At 38.1% G+C, this 25,204-nt stretch overlaps 1 protein-coding gene across 15 annotated transcripts in view; it reads right to left on the reverse strand.

Annotated features, from left to right (window-relative positions):
• PIEZO2 (piezo type mechanosensitive ion channel component 2) overlaps positions 1–25,204 on the reverse strand; it is a 321,453-nt gene that overhangs the window by 166,260 nt on the left and 129,989 nt on the right. For all 15 annotated transcript variants that reach the window (XR_003993421.1, XM_030498994.1, XM_030499011.1 and 12 more), the window contains one exon: positions 16,132–16,174. Coding sequence is in view for 13 of the 15 variants with exons in the window: in XM_030498994.1 (XP_030354854.1) it covers positions 16,132–16,174 (43 nt within the window). In the remaining 2 variants the exon portion in view is untranslated. The remainder of the gene's footprint in view (positions 1–16,131; positions 16,175–25,204) is intronic.

Consider the following 25,204-nt stretch of genomic DNA (forward strand, 5'->3'; position numbering starts at 1 on the left):
CTGAGCACTGAAAAGGACAGGACTGCTCAGATCCAAATGGGGCAAAAAGGAGCTGATGTTGAGTGTCCCTGCTTTTTACCTCCAAGCTGGGTGCCCTTTCTCACCACACTGCAGCAGGCTGATCAGACGCTGTACGTGGTATTCTAGTACTCCACTGGCCACAGGCCTCCTTGTGCTACATGTGCCAATTGCTATTTGGAGATCTCACATGATTTATTCATGAACAAAACCCAAACAAAACACAAAGCCAAACCGTTAAGCATGTGTCCTAGAGGTTTCTGGATACTAATTGCAATGCTGATTGCTCTCCAGATTAAAACAAAGACTGGCTCACATTCTGCTGCTGGTGGGTTTACCACTGTATTGCTCCCAGCTACCACTGTAACTGCAGGAGGCTGAGCTGTGCCAAGAAAAACACTGACAACAGTCTCAACTCAAGTGCTCAACAACGGCAAAGTCATAAAATACCTTCTATCAGACGTTTGGTTTCCTTTGAATCCCTAGGTTAAATAGCATGAGAAAAGTTAGCTGAAATTAATTTAGCTGAAAAGAAAAATAAGCACACAGGGTGGCAGGAAACGAGCAGCCTGAAAACCTGACGCAAACAGTTGGATAAATAAGATTCCTCCTGGATGGAGACGACTTCTGAGAGGATCTTATGCCATTGCTGAGACAGCCCAGACCATCAGATCAACACGACACAATGAGACGCTTCAGAGGGCAAGAATTTTAAATGGAAATTATAGAGTTGTCCAAGCACAGAAAAAATTTCTCCTCACTTGCAGTTAGCAAGGAGAAGATATCTGAGGTACAAAATCTAACACTTAGTAGCTATGAAGCCTCAGTTAAGAGATTGCTTTGCCATCACTTTCTTCCTTCAATTTCATGATACTCCTTTACTTGTCACAGCATCTAGTAATCTGTAGGCACCTAAGTGTCATGAGGTTGCTCTTCTTTTTTGCAAAGTAATGCTGTTAGAAAAGGACAGAGTAATAAACACCCAGTTGTCAGCTTTTGGTTTCAATGTGGTAGAAATTGATTATTTTCTCATTAAGTTACTAAAAATATCCATGTTCAACTTTAAGCTTCATTCCTCTTTAATCTCACTGGATTGCTGATAGTATGTGTGCTGCAGTTAGCAGAAAGGAAATTTACCGATTTGATTTATATCCCTGTGCCTCACAATCTCGTTTGTCTCCCCAGTTTTATCTAAAGGACCACCTGTGAGCATCATTAAGCCATTTTTGGTTTTTAACCACTGGCATCACATAAAAAAGACTAAAAGCTGCCACCACGGAATTCGGGAATTCTCCTGTCATAATAATTCTCCTATCATATACAGCCAGTGTAAACACTTTTGTGGAGGGGGCTGGCAGAGAACGATCAGGATGAAAGTGGTGCTCTGATAACATGCTAGATTGAACCACCTCCTCTCTTGAAAGTCTAGCTCTCCCACTAGAACAGAACAAAACAGAAGTACTTCAGTTGGAAAGGATGTACAACAAAGTTGGAAGGGACATACAATGATCATCTTATCCAACTGCCTGACCACTTTAGGGCTGACCAGAAGTTAAAGCATGTTTTTAAGGGCATTGTCTAAATGCCGCTTAAAATGCTGACAGCTTGGGGCATTGACCACCTCTCTAGGTAGCCCAAAGCCTAAGCTGCTCCTCATAGGACATTCCATCTAGCCCTTTCACTAGCTTTGTTGCCCTCCTCTGGACACATTCAAGGACCTTCATGTCCTTCTTAAACTGTAGGTCCCAGAGCTGCACACAGAACTCAAGGTGAGGCTGCAACCAATAATAAATTCAGCAGGAAATACTAGGTGTGCCACTTTCTCTTACTTTTTTTCTGAAAGCATTGATTTTTAATTATTGTCATCTTCCTGCCATAAAACTTCAACACTGTCTACCTTAAAAATAATCCACTTTTGACCTACTGAACATTCTAACAAGAGGAATCACTCTCTTTCTGCTCACTAATTAAAATTGTCCTTATGTGGTTATATTATTAATATTTCATATTAAACTGAAATGGCAATCAGTGTCTTGCAAAACATGCACAAAAACTGAAGCATGTGCCATGAAAAAACTGCCAAGTGTACTGTTCCCAATGAGAGGTGGGAATGACATAAAAAGCCTCCCTGACTGCTTCTGTTGGAATTTTACTGGTCACTTCTGCAAAACAACAGTATTGCTAGAGTAAGTCCCAAATTGGAGACAGGACTGAGGGAGCAGCTGGAGCTCAGGATCTGGCCGATGAGCATGATTTTGCAAAGGGATGTGGCAGGGGTATGTGTTATTTCCACTTCAGGAACTTCTCTCCAGAGGTCCTCTCCAAGGACCTTCACCTAGAATACAGACTTGAAGAAAGCTCATACTCAAGGTAAAAAAATTGTAAGGATGCCATCTGTGATTAACAAAACTGAATCTCTTGCTTTAGATTCCTAAAGAACTGTTTCCCCAAAAAACAAGGCATACCAGAAACAATGAAAAGAGATTGACTAGGATGATGTTTCAGAGACTTCATTAAAAGTTAATAGAGATCTTTGTCTTTCAGTTTTATCGTCTCTTGGGCAGTAATGAGTAGGAGGATAAAGTTTCTTTGCTCACTCATTTTGCCATGGAAAGAGAAAGCCAGATGATCAGCTGATACCAATTATTGATCAAGATTACAGAAAGGAAATGAGTATGGGGGCAAGACCGATCTGATTTCTAGCAGCACTGAACTGGAGCAGATGCGAGCATCAAGTCCTGCATCTTTTCTTTCCTCCCACATGTCTTTTTCTTCTCTGAACGGTAGCCCATGAAGGGAAATCTTTGGCTCCTCAGTAAGTTCCCATAATTCATCCACATTTCAAAATAACAGTATATTATTCCTTTGTGCTCTGACAGTGTGCAGAGGCCACATGAGTCCCCACTGAACTGGGGGTGTTAACCTCTGCTCCATTTTTCTCATCGTGCGCATATGGAAAAGAATATTTACTGGCTGCTTGGAAAAGTCAGTACATAACATTTACTCATGTCAAAAAAATGGGAAAAACCCTATACTATCAAGCTCTCTTCCAGGGTTAGATTATTTTTTCAACACAAATCTTATTTTCAGAAATAAAGAAATCTCACTCATTTTCTCTATTTTATTCTGATAAATTATTCCCCAGTTTACACTGTTTCACATTAGCTCATCATTTGCCCAGAGTATTTAATAATAACCTTCCATTTTTATATAAGGCCTACTAAAATTTTCTTCTTCATTCAGCTACTTTTTTGCATACATAAAAGGCCTTCATGTACCTGATATTATTTCTCTTAGTTTTATAGTCACTCTGAGAATTTCCAGAGCTCTCAAAGAGAGGAGTATTTGACCACACTTTGGTTGTATTTTAGGACTTGTGCGCTAATCATTTTTTTTACTTAAAAAAACCAGGTTTTTACTTAAAAACCTTTACTAGCTGGAAGAAAATTATTAAATGAATATGAAAGAATACTATTACAGAACCCACAAATATATTCTTTCACCTTTGAATTCCATCAGGCTTTTTTTTTTTTTGTATCACTGTGTGATTTCTTATCCTTGGCTTTTGCATTCCTCTGCTTTATTCTCTTCACTGACGAGTTTTTAATTTAAAAGTTACAGCTGATTTGACTGTTCATTCAGAACTGCATCTGCTATAGCAATGAATCTTACAGTTGTGCGATCACTTGCCAATGTCATCACATAGCAGGGGGATGCAGTCTGATGGCAAATACACACATACACTTAAGCTACAGGAAGACAGCAAATGAATAAAAAGTAATCAGAGTAGTTTTTGCATGCTGAAGCAGAAGAAAGGAACTTTATGATAGTGCAGTGAAAGTGGGAGGGAAGAAGACATGACAGACACAGAAGACAGATATGCTGCTGTTTGAAGCAATATGGAACAAATATACAAACTGTACTACCATTTCCACCCTGGCAGTTTCACTGTCTGCAGTTTACAGAATCAGATATCTAGCAGTCACTCCATTCATTCTTACAGTGCAGAAATCAGGCTAGCATACTGGAGAAAAGGTAGCTTAGAACCGTTCCTCTTTTAAGACTGAGATGTAGTTACATGATTAGGGTTGCAAAAGAGTCTTTCACAGCTTAAGCATTACTTCGATAGTTGCCGAAGCTATACTGGGGATCCTACGTTTTCCTGAAGTTTCACCTTCTACAGTCATGTGACTGTGAGAGTCACCAACTTTTCTTTACTAAGAACACACATATCTATTTTCAGCCCTCACATCTATGAAGAAAAGCTGTGAAGTGTGAGGCAACTTCCTCTCAAAAGGTTAGAAACCAGGAGAAAAATAACATTAATTTTAAATCAATTCCACTTTGAAGCTATTACCAATTATTGGTGACATGCAATTTTAATTGAATTATTATTTTAAGTTTGACAATTGAAGAAAAGCCATGAAAATACTTCAGGGAGTGTATCTTTATATCTGCAAAAGAAGTAATCAATGTAGCAAGGACAAGGAAAATTATTTTCTGTTTCTTGCTAAACAATATTACATAGTGAAACATACATATCTTTGGTATCTTCATCTAAGTGTATCTTTTACCAAACACTTCTTTACAGGAAGGAAAAAATGGAAACTATTCACATTTTTTCAAATAGGCCACAAATAAGTGGCCAAGTTTTCAGAAATTACAGATACTGACATTCTGTCTGGAAGTCAACATTTTCACATTATGGCTTTGTATTTCCATGCTAAAATCACAATAATTCCCACCCTTGAACTGACTTCTGTATGAGAGGCCTGTCCTTAATTTAACATGCAGAATTATAAAATCGCTATAATTGAGATATAGTCCTAAGGTGCAAAATTTTAATCTCTGTTTTGCTCCAAATTGCTCTAGTAGATCTACTTTTAAAGCTGGAAGCATGGAGCTAGCCCATATTAATTCCTATTTTGGTCCTGGGTTATTAAATTATTCCATTTCCCAACAGGGTTGGAAACATCGGAAAATAACTTTGTAGAAGTATTTAGCTTGGCTTCTAAATATGCCTTTGCTTTACTGTTGGAGAAACACTACGATATATGTAAACAACCTTCACCCATGCTGACAAATAAATAAGTTTCAGATTGTTTGAAAGATTTCTCCATGTGGGGTTCATTTCAAAAGTTGACCTTTCTTTAAGAACAAAAGATAAAACAGGTACAAAAGCTACAATGTGAAGCCCTGTAAAAGGTCGGGTCCCTAGAGTATGGTTTAAGAAAAAGCAACAACTATAAAGTTTCTATAATGCTTAACTACAGTACAGCTCAAAAGGAGTTATACATGGATTTCTCCTCAGTAGTGGTTTCCATTTAAAATATTATGCAAGCATGAAGGAAGAATGCTTACTGTAGTAAAATTGTTATTATATTAGAATCAGGCATATTAGGAACACAGGACTTAGGCAAGACTGTTTTCAGCAAAAGTTAATTTTTTTTGTTTAGGAAAAAAAAAAGGGAAAAGGATTAGTGGATTTGGGGCTTTTGAAATACTACAGAAGAAACAGATTTGGCCAGCACTTTCTTCGGAAAATCAGAAGTGCAGCACTGATTGAGCTAAGTTCCCAGCACTTTGCAACAAAAAGACTACAGATAAAATGTTTGAGAGTCGTAAGGATTCTTGAGTTACAAACCCAACTTCCAAATAGACTCAGATACTTGAAAGATGTTATTTTGATGCTTTTAAACAGTTCAGAATGTTAAACTGAGTTTTAATGTTTCCAGAATCCCAGAGTCCCCTTTTTTTGAAGAAAAGAGACTCTTCGCAACCCTTTTGCCAAACTCAGGAAATTGGCCAAGATATGCCTAGGATTAAGCAGCCTTGATATCACTGCAAGTCTTGGTAACGCAGAGTCCCTAGTGAGGAAGTAGGACCACTGCCAAATGTATACTGACACTGCTACTCCTCTATTAGATCTGGAGACAAATTCAACTTGATCCCTCAGAAAAGAAAAGTGAGGAACCTGCTTATTCATGAAGCATCTTGTAATTAATAATACTGATGAGTTTCTCATCTACCTGCAGTTGAACTTGAGGTTTATCAGAGGCATGTCACACAATTAAGAGATTTGTTATCTGCAACCAGATCTTTTGGTGGGTGCACAGGAGGCTGAACAGGAAGCAGGACTGTCATGCTTCCCATGAGTAAGTGTCTTCTTACCCTTTATAGCATATCCATGCAAAGGACTGAAACACGGTGATCCCACAAGTGCGTTTTACTTGTACAACAAACAATGTGATTTTCCTCTGGACTACCTCATGTAATGTCCACCTTGGATTACTAACATCTGAATTCTAAGTTAAAGAATTTAAAATTCTCTAAATTCTAGGGAATCAACTGCAATCTCTAAATCTAGTTTATTAACACTAACAATTTCACCTTGGTTCCATAATGTTTACTCATAAGAGATAGATAAACCTTTGAAGTCTCTTACATAATTAAGGACTGTGTGTTCAGAAATCTAGAAAATTCACACTGCTGCTTTCAATGTTGTTTAAAAAGGTGTCAAAGTAGCCGCAATGAACCCAGAGGAAATACCTTTCTTGGCATATTACAGAGATGTACTCTACAGATTAGCCTTGATTACTATAATTATTTTATGTAGAGATTGTTTGTTACCATTAAGATAACTGCTGAAAAAGAAAAATGGGGGATTAAACTCTAGAAAATCTCTTAAATCTGCTCAAATGAAGTTATTTCAGTGAATGTTTATATATTTCATGATAAATAATTTTATGACATTTTTAATAAAGACAACTTTGAGAAAATCCGATAAGCAAGGAAGCAATTACTAGTCTTAAGTGTTTTTAGACATATGGTGATCATCTCCTGAAAAGCTTCTATAAAAAAGTCTCACTTGGTGAATCTCTCTTTACTGTTTCACAGGTGTGCAGCTCAAAGGCTACAAAACCATACCTAGCAATATACTGAAAAATTTTCTATGATATGATTGTTAAGAAGAAATGTGTTTGTTTTGCAAAAGGTAGGCTAGTATACTGCAAAACTCATCCACATGACATATGTCAAAGTGAGCTATTCCTATAACTAGCTTTAAGTTTAGTTAGCACACTAAAAGGACCATTGGGAGAGGAGAAGAGGGGAAGGGAAAGGAGAGCAGAGGAGAATATTTCAGTTGGAAGAGACCTACAATAATCATCTAACCCAACTACCTGGCTACTTTAGGGCTGACCAACAGTTAAAGCATGATATTAAGGACATTGTTCAAATGCCTCTTAAATGCTGACAGCTTGGGCCATTGACCACCTCTCCAGGAAGCCTGTTCCAGAATATAAACGATATCTTGGAATATGCACAAGATTAATCAAATTCTAAACAGGAGTCTCAGAAGTTAACCATTACAGATGCCATATTTGCCCCTGGAGAGTAGTGTACTTCCTCACCCAACGCATAAAGTGGTGCTACAAATGTCTCTATGCTGCTGGGGGAAAAATAAAACAAACACAGCAAAAAGAGGGACTTTAGGATAGGTGTATCGTCTCTGAAGGTCCTTCCATGTCAACAACCAAACCACCCTGAAAACGGAACAGCTGCCCAGCTTTACAGATATAGTCCAGGGCTAGAGTTAAAAGCAGAAATTCTTCACAGGCCACAGCTCTTAGGGCACCATGAAACACAAGTGGTAAATGGGGTAATAGTCCAAAACAGGACACTTACTAGTACTTATTTCTTTCAGATTATGCTCACTCTAGGGGTAAGGGCAGCTGTCCTGAAATTATTTCCTTCTCAGTGGGAACAATGGGATTAGGTTACTTCACAGGCTACTACAGTGCGTCCAACACAGAATATGTTTTTTTAACAGGCAAACAGCAAACACTTTGCTCAGAGTAACTTGTGCCTGAGCACACTGGACTGACTACACACTGCCTTCTGCAACACTGGAATGAAAGTGGACATCATTGGAAGAAAATCCACAAAGTTAAACTGTTTTAAAACTAGATTTAACGTGTTTCTATTTCAGTGTTTAATACTGACTAAAAGATTTCAGCTGACACAGTACTAGGGAAAAACAACCTTCAGTTTTCTTCCTATCTTTTAAAACAATGTTTTTGGTTTTTGCAAATATAACCCAATTTTTATTCTGGCTTTGTTTGCAACTCAGACTTTTATTTCAAAGTCTCACTTTTCGTCAGAGCAGAGAAGAAAACTCAATTTAAGATAAAACCTCAGGCATGCAGTATATATCAAATGAAACTGAAAACACATTTCTTCCCCATTTCCCACACTATAAACAACACAAATACTTCAGCACACACATCCACAAATTCCACGGTCCCAGCCACCATGAAGTAACAAAACAAGGAAAGATCTGAAAATTAAACAAAAGCAACCTCAGTTCTCTGTCTTCCCAGGACTTGGGACCCTGTGCTGCCCTTCACCTGGAGACAAGTGCACACGTGTGGGAAGTCCCCTTGCTTGCCGTCCATTGCCCCTTAAGAAAACAACTGCAGTGTTGCAGCTGGAAGGACATGAATAAGCCCTTCTGATGTGGTCCTCTGGCCCAAGATCCCTACCTATCAATTAGGAAACAGCCAGACAGAGAAATTACTAAACTAAGATATCACCCAGAAGACAACAATTCTGTTATAAGCAATAAACTGCTCTCTTATTGACAGCCTCCCAAAGGAAGGTGGGGAATTGGTTCCATCTCCTCAGCTTCCTGTGTTACATTTATCTGCCGTATTACTCAAAGAACATACGTAATTGTAATCACTGCAGAATAAATTCCCCTTCATTAACTCCTATAAAAGTATGATGGGCATCATATATTAAAAGAAAGATGTGCCAAGAATGCTGAGGAAGGCTGTAAACTAATCCTTATCAGATGTGAGGCCTGAGTGGGCAAAGCAATAGAAAGTATGAACAAAACATCGATTAATCTATTTTTTCTGATATGAAGCAATTAAAGGACAGTACACTGAAAAAGTGAACGCTGCTGAAATAAGGGGGCATGCCTGGGCACTGAAAACTTAAGCACTTGCTTAAGTGCTTTGTGGAACAGGAGACCAAAACAGTCACATAGGCTATTATTATATATATAAAAAATTACAGATATATATATACATATATATGTATAAAATGGTATACATATTACAGCTATAGCTATAGCTATTTTTTTCAAAAATGGTCAAAGAAGTGCCTGGCAGGGCTTTCCCCTTATCCCTCTGATTGCATCACTGCATCCATTTTCCCTTGTCTTCCCAGAGTCAAATTATTCACTATTTGCAAAACACATTCAGACTGCCCTGTTTCTTTTAAATCAGCCTCTCAAGGATCAGACCCTGCAGCCTTGTGCAGCCCCTGGCTGAGGCCATACTTCCAAAATGATGTCAATGGGAGCCTTGTCCAAGAAAGGACTATAGGATTCAGCTGTATGTGAAGAAAGGGTTTGAAATTATGGAACATAGTATCAGGATAAGACTTTATATTTCAAACATATATTTATTCTTTTTACTAAATCACTGAAGAGTGTGGGGAGGAGTGGGGGATGTCACTATAGAAAACCATATGGTACTTGGATTTCCAAGCCAGAATTGTGCATAATAAATATTTATAGAATCCAGTGGTATTCTCTTCTGTTTATTCTTTACATGTCACTCTGGCCAAGCACCAATCAAACATCCCAGCAAGTTACAAGCAATCTAAGCATGGGGGAGAGAGAGAAAACAGATCACCAGTAGGCTCATAATTAGCAACCTAGACCTGGAAGGAGGCGCTTGGGAAGTGCCTCTGATGCGCCTGGATTCCAGCGCTCACCGCACGTCATGAGTGGTTTCGGAAATTGAGTTCTCAGTCTCTGCAAGGGGTAGGGAAGATATACACGGTATTTTTGGCCGCACTGAGCAGGGGCATGTGTGGAGCAGCTGCAAAAGCAGACATCCGTCTGCTCTGGGAGACCAACATGGAACAAAAACACATCTCTCAGCGATGACAGCTAACTTGCTCCTGGCGTCTGCTGGGAAAGCTGTGTCTCTCTACCTGTGGCATGCAGGGCTGTTGTGTTTATTTTGCTTTAGACAAAAACAACGCCGATTGTCCTCCTCATCACCTTGTGATTAGAAGAGTAGTTGAAGGAGCTACTGAAACACATAGAAGATCTGGAATATATCTTCATAGGAGCCAATCTTCTTATCCAGGGTCTAGCTCCAACAGAGCAATCTTTTGGTCTTTCCCTCTTTCCCTGACAGTCTTATTTCCTTCCCTGCTCTTACCTTCTTTCCCTTTCCTTTCCTTGAGGTGTGAGAGCTACCAATCCCCAACTGCCATTTCATTCTTCAGAAATAATAAAAGGATTTTAAAAAACGCAGAACAAGCCCAGAAGTCAATACACAGTACTTCACTAACAGGAGCAGCTTTCACTGTTGATCACCCTCAGCATCACTTCAGCCAGAATCTGGGATGTTGCGTGTTGCACATTCTACACAGATGTTGCTGCTGTACAAATGGTGCAGACATGACACATCTGCATTATGTAGAGTGGAAGTCACATACTTTTCCATATATAAACATGCAACTTAAAATTAATAATAAACTTTTGCATATCACAAAAATAACAATAATTCAGAATCATTTTGAAGCAATCGACCAAACAAAAGTTGAATCTTCAATATGGAAAACTGAGGAGCTTACACAGATATTTACATTTTACTAAGAAACTGGTGTTCAAAAGAACCTTCCTCTGTGTCATTGAAACAGATATTTATTATGGAAAACATTCTTATCAAATGTTGCCAAAACGGTAATAACCACACATCTGTTATTCTTCAAATATATATTTTTTAAAACAGTTGGCATTTACTTAACGTATAATAACAGTTATTAAATCATTCTTAAGTCTGTTTTGTGGAACCATAATGTAAAGCATCACATACATGAGAGAAACACCATGGGAACAAATGTAAAAGGGGGATAGAAGCACTGTAAGTAGCTGAGTAGTTAAGTAGTTATTAGTCCCATTAGAAAATGCAACTCAGAGAAGAGTACTAAGGGGAAGACTGGAAATCTGGAAACCCTGCAGGACAATGAGTTTTAAGAGGCCCAAAACTGTTCATTTAAAATTTTTAAATTATTAGATAATTTCTGGGTCACAAATACATAACAACAGATTTCTGTGATCACGATTGAATATACTACACAAGGACATAAACTCCATCATCTGGTAGCTCAAACTAGAGAGACAGATTTTTTAAAAAGTCCTTCTTTCGGTTTTAATTTCCTGCAGTGTGAAGTGGCAGCTTCCCCAAAGTTGGCCAAGGCTTTTTGCAGGCTTTTCACTGCAAGCCTCACCCCAGCCGTGAGCTGAAAAGACCCTACAGACCGCGTTACAGGAGAAGACCAGATCAATGTCTGACCTAATCCTCTTCTGTCTTGAATTTTAATAGGCTTCATGCATTAAGCTCTCTTTTTGATTGCCAGAGTAGCCAGGAAACAATCACAGTCATTGTTAATTGTTCATAACTTTCACTTGAGAGTTTGAGTGAGCCATTTCCACTGGGTCTTTCATGTGACTGAAAATATCTGAAGCCAGTGAGATGAACAATGCTTTCTGAAACACATTTTTAGTCATATTTGGAACAACACAGAACAGAGCTGACTGCTTTCCAGACATTTGTATGAATACGTGGGTGTCGTCTAAACATGCACCAATAATGACCAAAAAAACCCCTGGGTTTATTGTTCGTTACTTAATGGAGGCAAAAAAAAAAATCCTATTTATCCACAAGTCTACTTGCTTTGGCTTAGATTATTAAAGAAACCATGTAAGGTGATAGTTTGCTTGACGTGCAGGTATCACACATGTTCAGCATTTTAAACCACGTTTCTTGTAGGACAGCGTAATACAAGCTTCATTTTTCATAATTCTCCAAATTTCCCCAAAATTTTCTGCAGAAAATGCAGTCAGAAACTGCAGTCAAGATCATCTTGGACAAAGATGTTGACTACTATATGTTACAATTAGCTTATTTGTAATGTCTCAAAAAACAATCAATAACATAAAGACCTTCATTTAAATCTATCAAACCCACATATACTCCATTTAATTGAAAAGCTCTTAACTCCAGTCATTTCCTGGATATAAAGGTACTTTACTCAAGCTCCAGCATTTTTAATTTCTCTCACACTGAAAAGCAGCATCCTCAGCTCACAAGTAATGCTTACATAAAAGCCTCACAGTCAGGTCTCTTGGTGCCTCTATGTTTGCCAGGATATGAAGACAACAGCAATGTAAACACTCTACTATCATAGAACAAACATCATGTAATCACAAGGCAGTGATGACATAACCTGTGTATTACCTGGGCTTAATTTTCTGCAATGTAAACTGAGTGTCTGCATCTCCTGTTCATCAGTGTGCTCTAAAACGGCCTGTTAAGAGGACCATTCTATATGATTTTTTCCAGTTTTTAAGCAAAGATATAGTCCTCCTCAGGACATTAATTTGAATGTCTTTCCTTTTGTGTATCTAAAAATCTTGCTTTGTCCTGAATAAGAATGTGCTTGCTCAAACACCACATTTAAATGCTATTGATATTTCACAGCTGACTCAGGTGTGCCTAAGTTAACAGCTTGCAGAGAATATATTTTTAAATAGCAAAACCAGTGCCACTGCTCTTCTTTTCTTAGTATTGATATACATAATACGAGAACAACTGTAGGGGATCAGCCCTAATGTAGCTGTAGCTCACTATCCTATCAGTGTCCATAAAGGGATGCTTACTGATGACAATAAGACTAGGGAAAGTATGTAGTGATACACCCCCAGAATAATCTCTCAGGTCTGAAAGATCTGCAGACCTGGGATTTCTACTTCTGTGACTGTAAGTTAAGTGCACTTCCTGCATAGAAATATTACATATAGCAATGTGTATCCCTTTGTTAACTTTGGAAACCATTCCTTAAGGCATAGGAAATACTGATCTTAGGCAATGACATACAATATGATATTAAACAAATATTGCTATAAAGGAGTTAACACTGGACTTCATAAATATGTTATGGATCTTTTAGTCAACTAAATTGTTAGTGCTGATACAGTAATGTCATAAATAGTCTTGTATTAAAAATACATGTAAGAATATGACTATCAAAAAAAACCCCAAACATTAACTGTTCTACCTGTTTAAAGGACTTTATTTTTCTTGTTCTCTCTTTGCTCGTTCTCTGAAAAAGCTGATGAGAACACATTTGCTTCTATGATTATGGCAAGCCAAGTCATCAAAATTTTCACCCCATCTGTGCTAACTAATGTGCTGTTTCAATTAAAGTTACTCCAGGATGCAATCAGTCTCTCAGGATGCAGAACTACCATCTGAAAGCCTTTCTTCTTTTCAAACTAGAATGGTAATACTGGGATCTGCACAGTAATCTCTTCTACATATTTGTCTCCTCTCAGGCAGGCTTCTCAGCTGTAATTCATAGAATCATAGAATCAACTAGGTTGGAACAGACCTTTAAGATCATCAAGTCCAACCTTTATCCCAGGACTGCCAAGTCCACCAACAAACCATGTCACTAAGGACCTCATCTACATGTTTTTTGAACACTTCCAGGGATGGTGATTCTGCCACTTCCCTGGGAAGCCTGTTCCAATGCCCGACTACCTGTTTGGTGAAAGTATTTTTCCTAATATCCAGTCTTAATTAAGAATTAAGAATTGTGCGTGTTTCATGCTGCACATACATTTCACATACACAGCTACTGTGGGCTCTCCCTGTTGTTTCCTCAAGTTGGAAATTGCCACAAATAGAACTTCTTATGAACTCAGCTTAAAAACACTGGCCATTTTCCATTGGCAGTTGCAAACCACAGACCCAAGGTATCAATTCATTCTAGCACTCCTCAAAACTATTTTTTTTTTCCATTCTGATGCAGACAAACAACCCAGCAGGTGCCAATTTGTAATCTTAAAAGAAGAATGGAGCAATGAAAGAATCAGTATTTCACTGTAGTGCTCTTCACACATGTATGGTATTATGCTGAATGAAATGCTCATCAAGAAACAAGAGAACAGAGAACAACCTACTAAAAAGAACCTCTCAACAACATCTAACTTAGTAACTGAGAGTGTGTAATTTTCACTAATATCTGAATCTCTTTTTCTTTTTTTTTTTTTGAAGTGCTGTTAAAAACATTCTATCTCTAAATAGACAACATCCAGTAAGGTGTCACAGTTAAGGAATTTCTAGTCTGATTCTTGATTTGGCACTGCATCTTTTCAAGTGGCTATTGAACCACAGCCCCCACCTATCCCAATGCTGTAATGAAATGGAATCACAATTTTCCTTTCAATCAATACTGTTTCTTATGCTATCCTGCATAACAAAACTACAGGTTTAGCACACTTTATGTTTGTTAAAATTACTTTTAAAAACTTCTAAAAACTGCTAAAGTAAAATTAGAGACAGGAACATTCTTAAATTAATTTTGATCATGTACCTACCCAGGACTACTAAATACTGACACTATGAAAGGCTGCAATTTTCTACTCAGGTTGCCTATAACATTGGGGCATTTTTAAGATTATGGGGCAGTAGAAGAGACATATTTTTATTTAGTGATCTGATTAAAGTTTTAAAACATTTCTTACTGGTGGGAAGCTATGAAACGAAAATGCCCGTGTTTCCCCAGCTACAAAATGGTAAGTATTCCATATCAGTCTGGATTTTCAAATTGTGATAAAAATATATGGCAACAAAATATTTGATTTTGTTTAAAAAAGTCTGGCCAACATCTTTACAGGAATGACTGTACTGGTATCAAGAGATTTACAACAGAAATGAATTTGACCTCTACATATTATTTGGTAAAGGAAAAATGGTTTAATTGTTCTGTAATATTTTACTGTTAAACTAACCCAAGCCGCAAAGCTACAAATGTACCAATGAAAAGTTAGATTTCACCAAAACAGATCTTTGTCACATTCAAAAGTGATTTTCTTTTCTATGTTTCCTTTGAAGAATCAAAATTATACGTATCAGCGTAATATCTATGGGTGTGAGAATAAGAACAGATTTTTTTTCCATGCACTTCTGTGACTACTGTGTTGAAAAAAGCACCGTCCTTCAATTTTTTCAAATGTAATGTCTAACATGGAAATCTAATATATTTAGCTGAACAAGAAAACCAGGTTTTGTTGTAACAAAAACTTGTTTTGTTGTAATAAAAACTTTATGCAAGGTAACAGTCAGAATTGAAACACAGCTTGCTTTTTGCTTGTGAGAAAAGAAGCAAGTAGCTTGCTGTTTCATAGTATTTGTATGGCTATTTATTGATTTCAGAAAGGCCTGATTGTCTGTAGGGTTTGCTGAGATGCCTGAGGCAGTATGCACAGCATGGGCTCAAGCAACATGAAGACATGCAACATTCCTTCTTGCCCAGCTTACAATGACCCAAGCATATTAGTGCACAACTGCAAGCCACTCTACTGAGGGAAACCAGCAAAACTTCATTCAAGCAAACAGCAAATTCTTCTGCTTACCAATTTTAAAAGAATAAACATGAGATTGAGCATCTGAATTTCAACATCAGATCACTTTTTACTGGGCTTGGCCTAGTTTAATTTACGAGACATATGTTTCTGGTATGATGACCTTGTGGTTAAGTTTGGCTGCAAGAAGTTTTTGCACTTTAGGAATGCTGAATTCTGATTTTTCCTCTGATGCTAAATAGCTGTCTGCCAGCTTTGGTCTTCTTTCAACTTCATTTACTTTTGTCAACTAATATGTCACAGGTTAGAAGTTTCATGGAAAAAATAATATGAGCGAGAGCAATATTTTCATTCATAAGTAAGACTTTTGCCCAATAGTGTGTCACCTTTTCTAATACTAGCATGCTGTATAGTTGCCAGAAAAAAACATTATAAGCCAAGTTCATATAGTGAATAAGTTGCTTCAGACAGAGTGGGGAAAGAGGACATAAACAGAAAAGCTGAACATGTATGTGCATGACACTGCATAACTTCCTCTCTAAATTTGACATCATAAATATGTTTGATCAGCTAAAACAAATAATACTGCAAACTTTCCCATGCAGTTTTTCTTCCTTTTCTTTTTTCACTGGTAAGGAAACAAATTTATGGCTTACCTTTCAAAACCAATCTGCCGTAATGTCTTCTCCCATGTTGAACCTATACAAAGAGGAGAAAAAACAAACACTCTCAGTAAAGAGCCTTTATTGTATGAACACTCTTCTTTCCTTGTGCAGCTGGGATCTGTATAGCAAGGTGATTTTTCCACCCCTACAGAAGTACTTGTAAATAACATCTGTTTTCCCCAGAGTGAAGAACTGTTAAAAGAGGCTACCACCGGGTGACGTAACTGAGGGGTATCAGCCTGTATTTCTTTACATTGCAAGGCAGCTGGTCACTGCTACAGTTCACTGCAATTCCAAGGGTGGTCTCCTCTCCTAGAGCAATGTGATCTGTACATGACTCCTGAAAGTGCTGAGCTGGCATCTCACATCACGTGCTCTTCACATTTCAGCTTTTCATTTTACTGTAGTGTTCGCCTGGTTCTTGCTGAAAGCTTTACAGCTCCTTCTGAAACCCAGCCCTTTTAAGCAAAAGCATGAAGATGTATTTCTGCTTTATTGTTTAACCCTTCACACTCATACAAACAGCTGCAAAGGACTCTTACTCAAAACGATCAAGGACTCAGCCTCACAAACTATTCAAATGGTAGACTCATGAGTGCATGCAACGTAAGCAACTACAGTTCTTTTTGAATGCTTCATTATACTTAAACTGAGAGAAGTAACAATAACACTTGTTGCTGATGCAGTCCATCACCTAAAGGGAGATATAAATTAAGAATAAACAGATTCCCTATGAGTGACATTTAGTAGTACCAGAGAAACTCAGAGACAAGCAGCAATGTTGCCAAAAAGTACTGAGGAAAAAGCATAAAGACATGAAAGAAAGAAATTTTGTCTAATTTAAATCTGGAAAATGTCAGGATTAAATATGTATTGCGCAGTGAGTGCCCATACAAAAACTATAATAGAATCATGAACTAGATTCTCTCTACTGCAATCCAACTCCTACTTGCCAAATTAGTATGGGAAAACTGGTGACATAACACTTATCAGTCAAAAAAACCTCTGCAGATACATCTCTTACCATTGTTACCTTTCCACTCTGGTAAACGTATCAACTCAGAAACCAATGACCTGCCATGTTTGTAGTATGGTATTTATCTCTAATCTACGACTGCTAAATGTTTAAATAAGACCTAGTAGATGCTTTTCACCTTTGAATTTGGAACACTTACTGTTGATCTAGATAAGAATCTAAAAACTTGACTTCTAAGAAGTTTTGGGTTTGAGGTTTTAGGGTTTTTGTTTGCTTGTTTGGTTTTTAAAAAAAAAAAAACCCTAGCAACAGAATTCTTTCTACTCAATTGAATAAACTTTTCAGTTTAGCTCAAGGAGAATGTGGTATATTTCTAAAGTAATGATACAATTTTTCAGTACAATATTATCTAGTATCTGTCTGGTTTGCATATCAGACTAAGTACTTTAAAACTGAAATTAATAAAAGCCAAAAAGTTAATTTCTTTATAGGCCTATGTCATGTAAGGCTTCCTTCACAGTTCCTAACTGGACAGCCAAATAACGAAGCTAACATTGGCTTGTGGAAAATAAATTCTTGGTGTTAATCTCTGCTTTTTAGAAAGAGGAAAAGAAACTACATTAAAGTATACGTTCTTCATATCAATCAAATTCCGACATGTCAATCCGTACAGGAAGGAAGCGGGTTGGCTAAGGAGAGTAGGTTCACAGCTGGTTCCAAAGGTGGTCAGTACACTCCAATATACTCTTCTGGAACCCCTTCATCATTCAACTTCCCACTGCCAGTTGCTTCAAACTTCAGTCACACACATACTTTCAGCAAAAGGCTCTATAAACCTTTTCTGATGATGCTTCAGGGCAATGGACACAAAGCTTTTCTGTTCAGGACTGTTACAGTTACAGCAAGTGACCAATATAAAATAACTTTTAATTGTTCCCATTCAGTCCGAAGCAGGCAGGCATCCGGCAGAGCACACAAAAAGAAGAGGCTTCAAAACCAAGGTGGAGAAAGCTCTTCCTTCACTTTATGGAAAAAAAAATGAGTCAAGTTCTGTTCTGGAATAACTGAACTGTGCATTATTTGATAAGCACAGGGAACTTCTACTGTGGTGCCTGTATTTGCCTGAAGTGAGGCAAGAATTCTGCCTGCATAACTGCCAACATACAATAGCTTTCATCAACACTGAGTTCATATTTTATAAAAATAAGTTCTCTAAAGACATCTTTAAAACAGGACAACAAATGTTCTCACACACATTTATTTCAAAAAACCCCATAAACCCCAATTTTCATGCATAGTACAATAAATGTCAACATTTCACTAAGATAAATAAAGAACCACTCCATTAACATCTTCTATTATGATTTATCCCCCAAACCCACCACCTTCTGCATGGCCCTGGAGTATATCTGGTTTCATGTAGCACTGATGAATCAAGTAATTGTTAAAAAGATGACAGTGTCACTCCACAGGTAAGTGGAGGGCAGACACAAGCAGTTCTCCATATAGTTTATGCAATCCTTCTGGCTCTGAAAGAGTATTCAACAGTTTTTGAAGTTTGAAGATTTGAAGAGTGTTGAAGAAAAGAAATCTCAACAGTACTTTTTAAAGCAAAGCCCAGTGCTGGCATCTTTAGTCAGTGTTTCTATGTTTTCCACTGTAGTGTATACTAGATGTATGAATTTTTCACCCCATGATTGGCTATACTTCAGTTGTATGATATATAGAGAGTCCTACAGGGAAGGAGGAGAGGAAAAAAAGCAAAAGAGAAATGGGAATTGGGTCTCCACTGGTTTGAAATAATCTTTTGGCTGCAGCTGGCTAGCAGAACACGCTTTGAAATGCATGTGACTCCTATGAAGCAAAGCCTGCCAAGAACACAACTAACATTTCATATTAAAAAAATATACATCTTCTTTATGGAGTCTTATTTTAAAATGTTTATGATCTAAACATTCTGTTTTAAGATTTGCCAACTCCATTCTCAATAGTATCAACTTCTACGCTGCACTAACAGCCAAAAGTAAATACCCTGAGGTAATAGCAGCACCAAGAAGAATAACGCTATTAAAAGTCTAGAAAACTTATTATTTGATTTAAACCTTACCCGGTGCTTCCAAAACATTAAACAAGATTTAAGTCACGTAACTCTCATTAAAATCAAAACAGGAGTTTTTTACGAATTAAAGACTTGATCCTGCTCCCAAAGAAATCAAGCAGAATTTGGCTATTCAATTCAGCCTTTCTCTCTGCTGGGACTGTGGAAAACATTCACCTGTCGACTTTCAGATTCAGTCCGCTGCTACACTTCAGTTGCTAAGTTAATTTGGCTTCTCTTTGCTTTCTGTTTTTTACCACCATGTCAAAAATACCAAAACTGTTTATAAGACTGCCTTAATCTGGTATCCGTGTAATTAAGCTTTTGTTCCAAATATTTGCTCCAGAGTGCCTGACCATTCCCATCTTTTCCAAAGATTCTGTTTCACATTAACAGTGCTAGCTGTAAAATTCTTCACAAAGATGAAGCATCATGTACTTCCAGAACTACTGCTCACATTTAATAGGAACAATGGTAAAATGCACGGTATGCTCACATATGCACTCAATGAAACCCTAGCATAAGAATGAGAGTATAAGAATATAAGATTTAAGAAGATAAAATTAAAAACATCTTTCTGAAATTAAAATTTGTCTTCTTTGACAGGTAGCCTCTCATTTATATGGCAGTTTCCATATTTGGGTTGTTTTGGTTACAACTTCTTGCTTACTACGAACTTACTATGAATGAGAGGATTCATTATCCACTGCCAGTCTGCTCACCTTTACAAAACATGAAGTTGCCTAGCTGCTGAAGTGCCATGGTAGGCTTAAGAAAAACACAAAATAACATATTCATAGAAACACAGAATCATAGAATACCAGGTTAGAAGGGACCTCAAGGATCATCTGGTCCAACTTTTCTTGGCAAAAGCACAGTCCAGACAAGATGGCCCAGCACCCTGTCCAGATGAATCTTAAAAGTGTCCAGTGATGGGGAAAAATACTGGAAAAGTGATTTTCAGCCATTCATGGAATATGTGCAACCATTCCCTTTTATCTATATCATGCCCTATCTGCCACAGCTAGGTACACCAGAGATCTGTAGCTGGCATATTATTACCCTTCTGTGTCCATGCTGATCTTTTAATACAGTTCAGAAGAGTCTTTCTTGAGCAAATATTTTTACCATGCTTTGGTTTACATGACAGAGTGACCTCTGACTGCACAAACTGGATTCTTTTCACATGAAACTAAACCGCACCCCAAGGACGCAACTGTTGTGTTTCAACCGCTAATGGGCATTAGGTCCGCATGACCAGACCAGAGCTAATCCACACTAAACCCCACTCAAAACATGTGTAGTGTGGTGGCCAGGGACTCTGAACTAAATGCTTCACCCCTATCATGCTATGCTGCTTGCTAAGGCAGATGCAGCTCTCTCCATCACTCCCAGTCCCACTCCTGGAGTGTCCCCCCAAAAAGCTTTCTGGCTATGGACACCTCAAGGGTCAGGGTGCTCACCCTTAGCATTGTTTTCTGGGCTGTATCCATATCCACTACAGTGCACAGCAGCCTTTCTACTGCCCTGATGTAGAAGCAGGGTTGGACTGGATGCTCAGCACAGCCACACTCCCCACAAAATCCCACGGAGCCAGTTCTGTAAGGCACAACAGCAGGTTATTTCATTTTTAAAACAACTTCTCGAGGAGAAGGAATAGGGAAAATCTGGGCTGTTACAGTGTGCTGTGCATACTGAAGAGACTAAAACCACCAGTAAAACAGAAGCAGAGGGCCAGTGGTCTAGGATTCTGACTAAATGAAGAAAGTGATTACCGAATACATACCAAGAAAGAGGTCATTCAAAGAACAAAGTCTTTACTTGCCACTCGTACCAGCTTTCAACAGATTTTTGGCTGAATAAAGAGTACAAATTTGATCCCTGCACAATAATGTCATGGGAAAGATTTATTGCGTATTTTCTCCTATGCTGAACATATTAAATTATTATCGTGAGATAGAAAAATTGCTTTCCTATTAAAAAAGAAATCTTGACTCATTCCACGTTAACCGGAAAAATAATAATCATCAAAACTATTACTTCTCCTCTAACGAGATTTTAATGAGTGGGAACTTTTAATAATAAAATGAGCAGACTAGGAATATAGAGCAAAGTGCAATAGTACTGACACTATGTTTGTGTGTGTGCACAGAGATGCATATTGCTTTAAAAGGAGTATTAAGAAGACAACAGCTATGGTAAAGCGATTAACGGCTGCATTTGGCAGTTACCTCTTCCAGTCTGCAGCTGGGAGCTCTGGGAACCCAGAAGGGTCTGAAAAGCTCCCACACATAAGTGGGGACCGTAGAAGCAGCTACTGTACTGCTAATCTATATTCTGTGCTTTGATCTTGATTAGCACCAGAATTAGAGGGCTGGGGGACGATTGTTTTTAAAATTGGTGATATAACTTAAGGTAGATAACACAATGTGAAATACTCCCAGTGCACCTGGGACATAAATGATCCAGCATCCTGCTGCTCACTGGTCAGATTGCCAAATGGAGGCAAGGACAGATCCCAGCTCACCTTGTGTGATGGTAAGACCAGTGTCTCTGAGCCTGATCCAAAGTCTATAGAAATACCTGGACAGATTTACATTGAGTTAATGGGCTTTGACAGTTTGTCTGAAATGGAAACAAATAACAATAAGGAATAGTAAAAAAAGTAATCTGTTTTTCAGTAATGTAAGTAACAGCTATTATTTCTACCCCAGGAATGAACTAGTAAGGAGCCATGTTCTGTGGATAATTCATTTGGGAGAATAGGAGCAGAGGAAGAAAAAGTTTTAGAATTTAAAACTTTAAATGGGATACATCTTTGAATGTGAAGATTATATATTTTTATATGAGAATCACACACACCATTTCATATGTGAGGATGACTTGCTAATTAAACATCAAGTTAAGAGATGTGTGGAAGAAATAATAACTTGGAAAAAGAAAATTTGGGAAGGTGCTTTCTACATTTCTTCTTCCATGCCAGATACGTTTAAAATGATACACAGGTAATAAAGCAATTTGAAATTGGATGAATTGCTTCACCTTTTCTTTAATTAGCTTTTTCAGGATGACAGGTTCCATAGTTTTTATAAGAATAATTACTTCTTTTGTCTGCTTAGATATAGTATACCAAAAACACTTACAGGGAATCTTCCCCTGCAACACACACATGCTTAAAACCACTCTTATTTTAAGCCCATTTAATTTCAAATTCGTCTCCTGAACAAGGCAGCAAAACATCAAAACCCACAGCCCTAGAAAATCTTTAGGGAATGTGATTCTGATGAAACCTGAGATAGCTAGTTAATGGAAAGCTTTTTGTTCTTGTTGTTTAATCTATTATTTGTTTGCTGTAATGGTTGGTTGGTAGTTTTTAGCCCGAATTTCCAAGAATACTGGAAATTTGAATTCATTCTGGCATCTTTTGGTTTTTAAATAGACCTGCTCCCATGTCCCTATGACAGCAGACCACTGCAAAATCGGATGAGAAAAAGGACTTTGAACACTGTGCAAAGCAGAACTTTGTAGGTGTCCTGGTTTCAGTAGGTCACTAGCACAGAATCACTACGCAGGAGTAAAGTGGGAAAGAATCAGATGGTCCACAGATATAACCAATCTATCACTCTTTTTTACAATAGAAAAGGGTGTCAGGGCTCTGAGGAGCAGCCTCAAAGGCAGGCGACATTTCCTGCCACTGCCTTGGGGGATATCAACCTCAAGTCAGAGAGCCACTGAGCTTAAGAGCGGAGGAGTTCTGCTCCAGACCTTCTGAAAGGAGGCCAAATAATAATTTAAACGGGCCCATTTTCAGACATGGCAGACTGGCTTTGCTTTGGTTTTCAAAGTAAAAGCAAAAGAACTTTAAGAAAACTTGTAGTAAGTTTTATTTTTCATAAATCTGAAGAAAATGAGGTTTTTCTGCATTTTTGTTGGCAGAGAAATCCTCTGCCACCCCAACCAACGCTGCTCTGTCTTCCAAATAGTACCTTGGAAGCAAGGTTTTCACTTCAGTGCATAACTGACAGGCATCCTTCCAAGCAGAGCTATCCTCTGCTTAGTTTTATTGTAACATAATATACTGTTATGAATAATAATGTTGACCTAGTTTCCTGCAATGATGAATGTGTGCAGTGTACCAGTGCAAGGAATTTGCTTTTCATTGTCTCATTTTCTCTTTTTGTCTCATCAGAAGGAGAGGTGAGCAAATGTTTCTTCTGGAATTCTTCAGCATAGACATATGAGCAGGGGAAGACAAACAACAAGTAGGTCTTCAGGAGCACATCCATATACAAGAAGTATGGATGAGAGAAATAGGGTCAGGAAACTAGGAAATCTTGCACAGGAACAGGAGGAACATCATGATGACAGAAACCCACCGTTTCAGTGGTGGTATCTCTGACTCCACTAATATTTTGTAATGTATATCTTTTCTTTGAGATTGCTTTTTTTACACTGATTTTTCTAAAGATAATACAGAACCATATTATTCACTTACTCCCAGAGATCTTTTCAGGAGAGAAATTTGGATGCAGAGGAATGTGCTCCTCTGGGCAGTAGTGTAAAGCATGCACGTAGACTCAAACAACTGAGGACAGGGACATGCTTCCATTAGATGTTATTTTTCCTCCCTAGCAAATATAAAGATGCCTTATCTAGTTCAGCTGACAAGTACAAACACATATGCACTGAACAAAGGGTTATTTTTGCTCTCATTTTCTTTGTATTTCCAGAACTTACAATTCTGTGATTTCACCCAAATTCTCCCAGCTCTAGTCTGTGAGAACAGAAAGGGCAAAGTTCTCCGACCTTCCAGCTCCCATTCCTCTCAATCAAGAGACAGTGTAGCTATTGAGCTGCTCAGGGAAAACGAACAGGCAAAAGAATTGGAGAAAACAGAAGGCAATAGGGTGCCAGTCACAGACCCAGCCCAGTTCTTCACTTCCAGACATGGGTGCTTCTAAAACACTGCTGCCACTCCCTGGGTGAGGAGCCCGTATGGACAAGGGGATGGCAAGGAGGAGTTTAGTGAACTCAAACTGTTCACAGCAACAGCAGAGAGAGTCTTCAGCCAATTGCATCTGTCCCTCCCAACTCACAAGCACACATATTTCTCTCCCTGCAAAGCCAGGAGAGACCAGCATCCCAGTCTGCCTCCTGCAACTTGTTCCCCTGCACACCTGGAACATCTGCTGGATTTCACTGCTGCTGGCAGGGGACAAGAGCCACAGGTAAGTTTTACTGACTTGTGCTCAGCTCATGCGCCGTGAAATAGCTACGGGAGAGCCACTAGAAATGCCCAGACAGATTTCATACTCTTCTAATGCTATGTGATTGTGTTTAGCTTCATCTATAATAGACTGCAGGACTGCATCCAGTGTACTAGCAAATAATTTCCCAACACTTAATTAGTTTTCATTAGGATGCCACAAATAGCGTGAGCACTATCAACAAATTAAGAAAACACTGGCTTGCCTAATCGTTTCCATTTTTAAAAGCACTCCATGCTTTTTATCTTGAACACTTCCAATAGTTTACTAATAGTTTGCTATTTCTACAGTTATGCACTTAATTAGAAGTATTAGGAGTAATTTCTCCCCATTTAGTTTGGCTAAGTCTAAGCCAAAAAGTAAGTAAAAGCACTGAAACTTCTGCCATTCTCACAAGTTATTAAATGACAAGAGTATTCTCACACTTACTTAAAGTCTGGTTATTTTGTCCTCTCTGGAATGTGTTTTATTTAAGTGCTTCATTAGGGTATTAACAGAGTCATACCTTTTGAGTAAATACTGAAGAGGATGATGAGCCGTAATAATTTCCTACTCAGCAGGGATTTTCACGTTACAGAAATCATGGGCAATTTAGACTTGTGACTCTCAAATGCATTTTTAAATCAGGTATTTTATTTATTCACATGCTGCTTCACTGCCTTTAGAAGTGATATTACAGCAGGCCTAATAGAAAAGGGACAAACAGCACACTGTATTGTTTGC

This window comes from Strigops habroptila, chromosome 1 (assembly GCF_004027225.2).
Source record: "Strigops habroptila isolate Jane chromosome 1, bStrHab1.2.pri, whole genome shotgun sequence".
NCBI classification, from domain to species: domain Eukaryota; kingdom Metazoa; phylum Chordata; class Aves; order Psittaciformes; family Psittacidae; genus Strigops; species Strigops habroptila.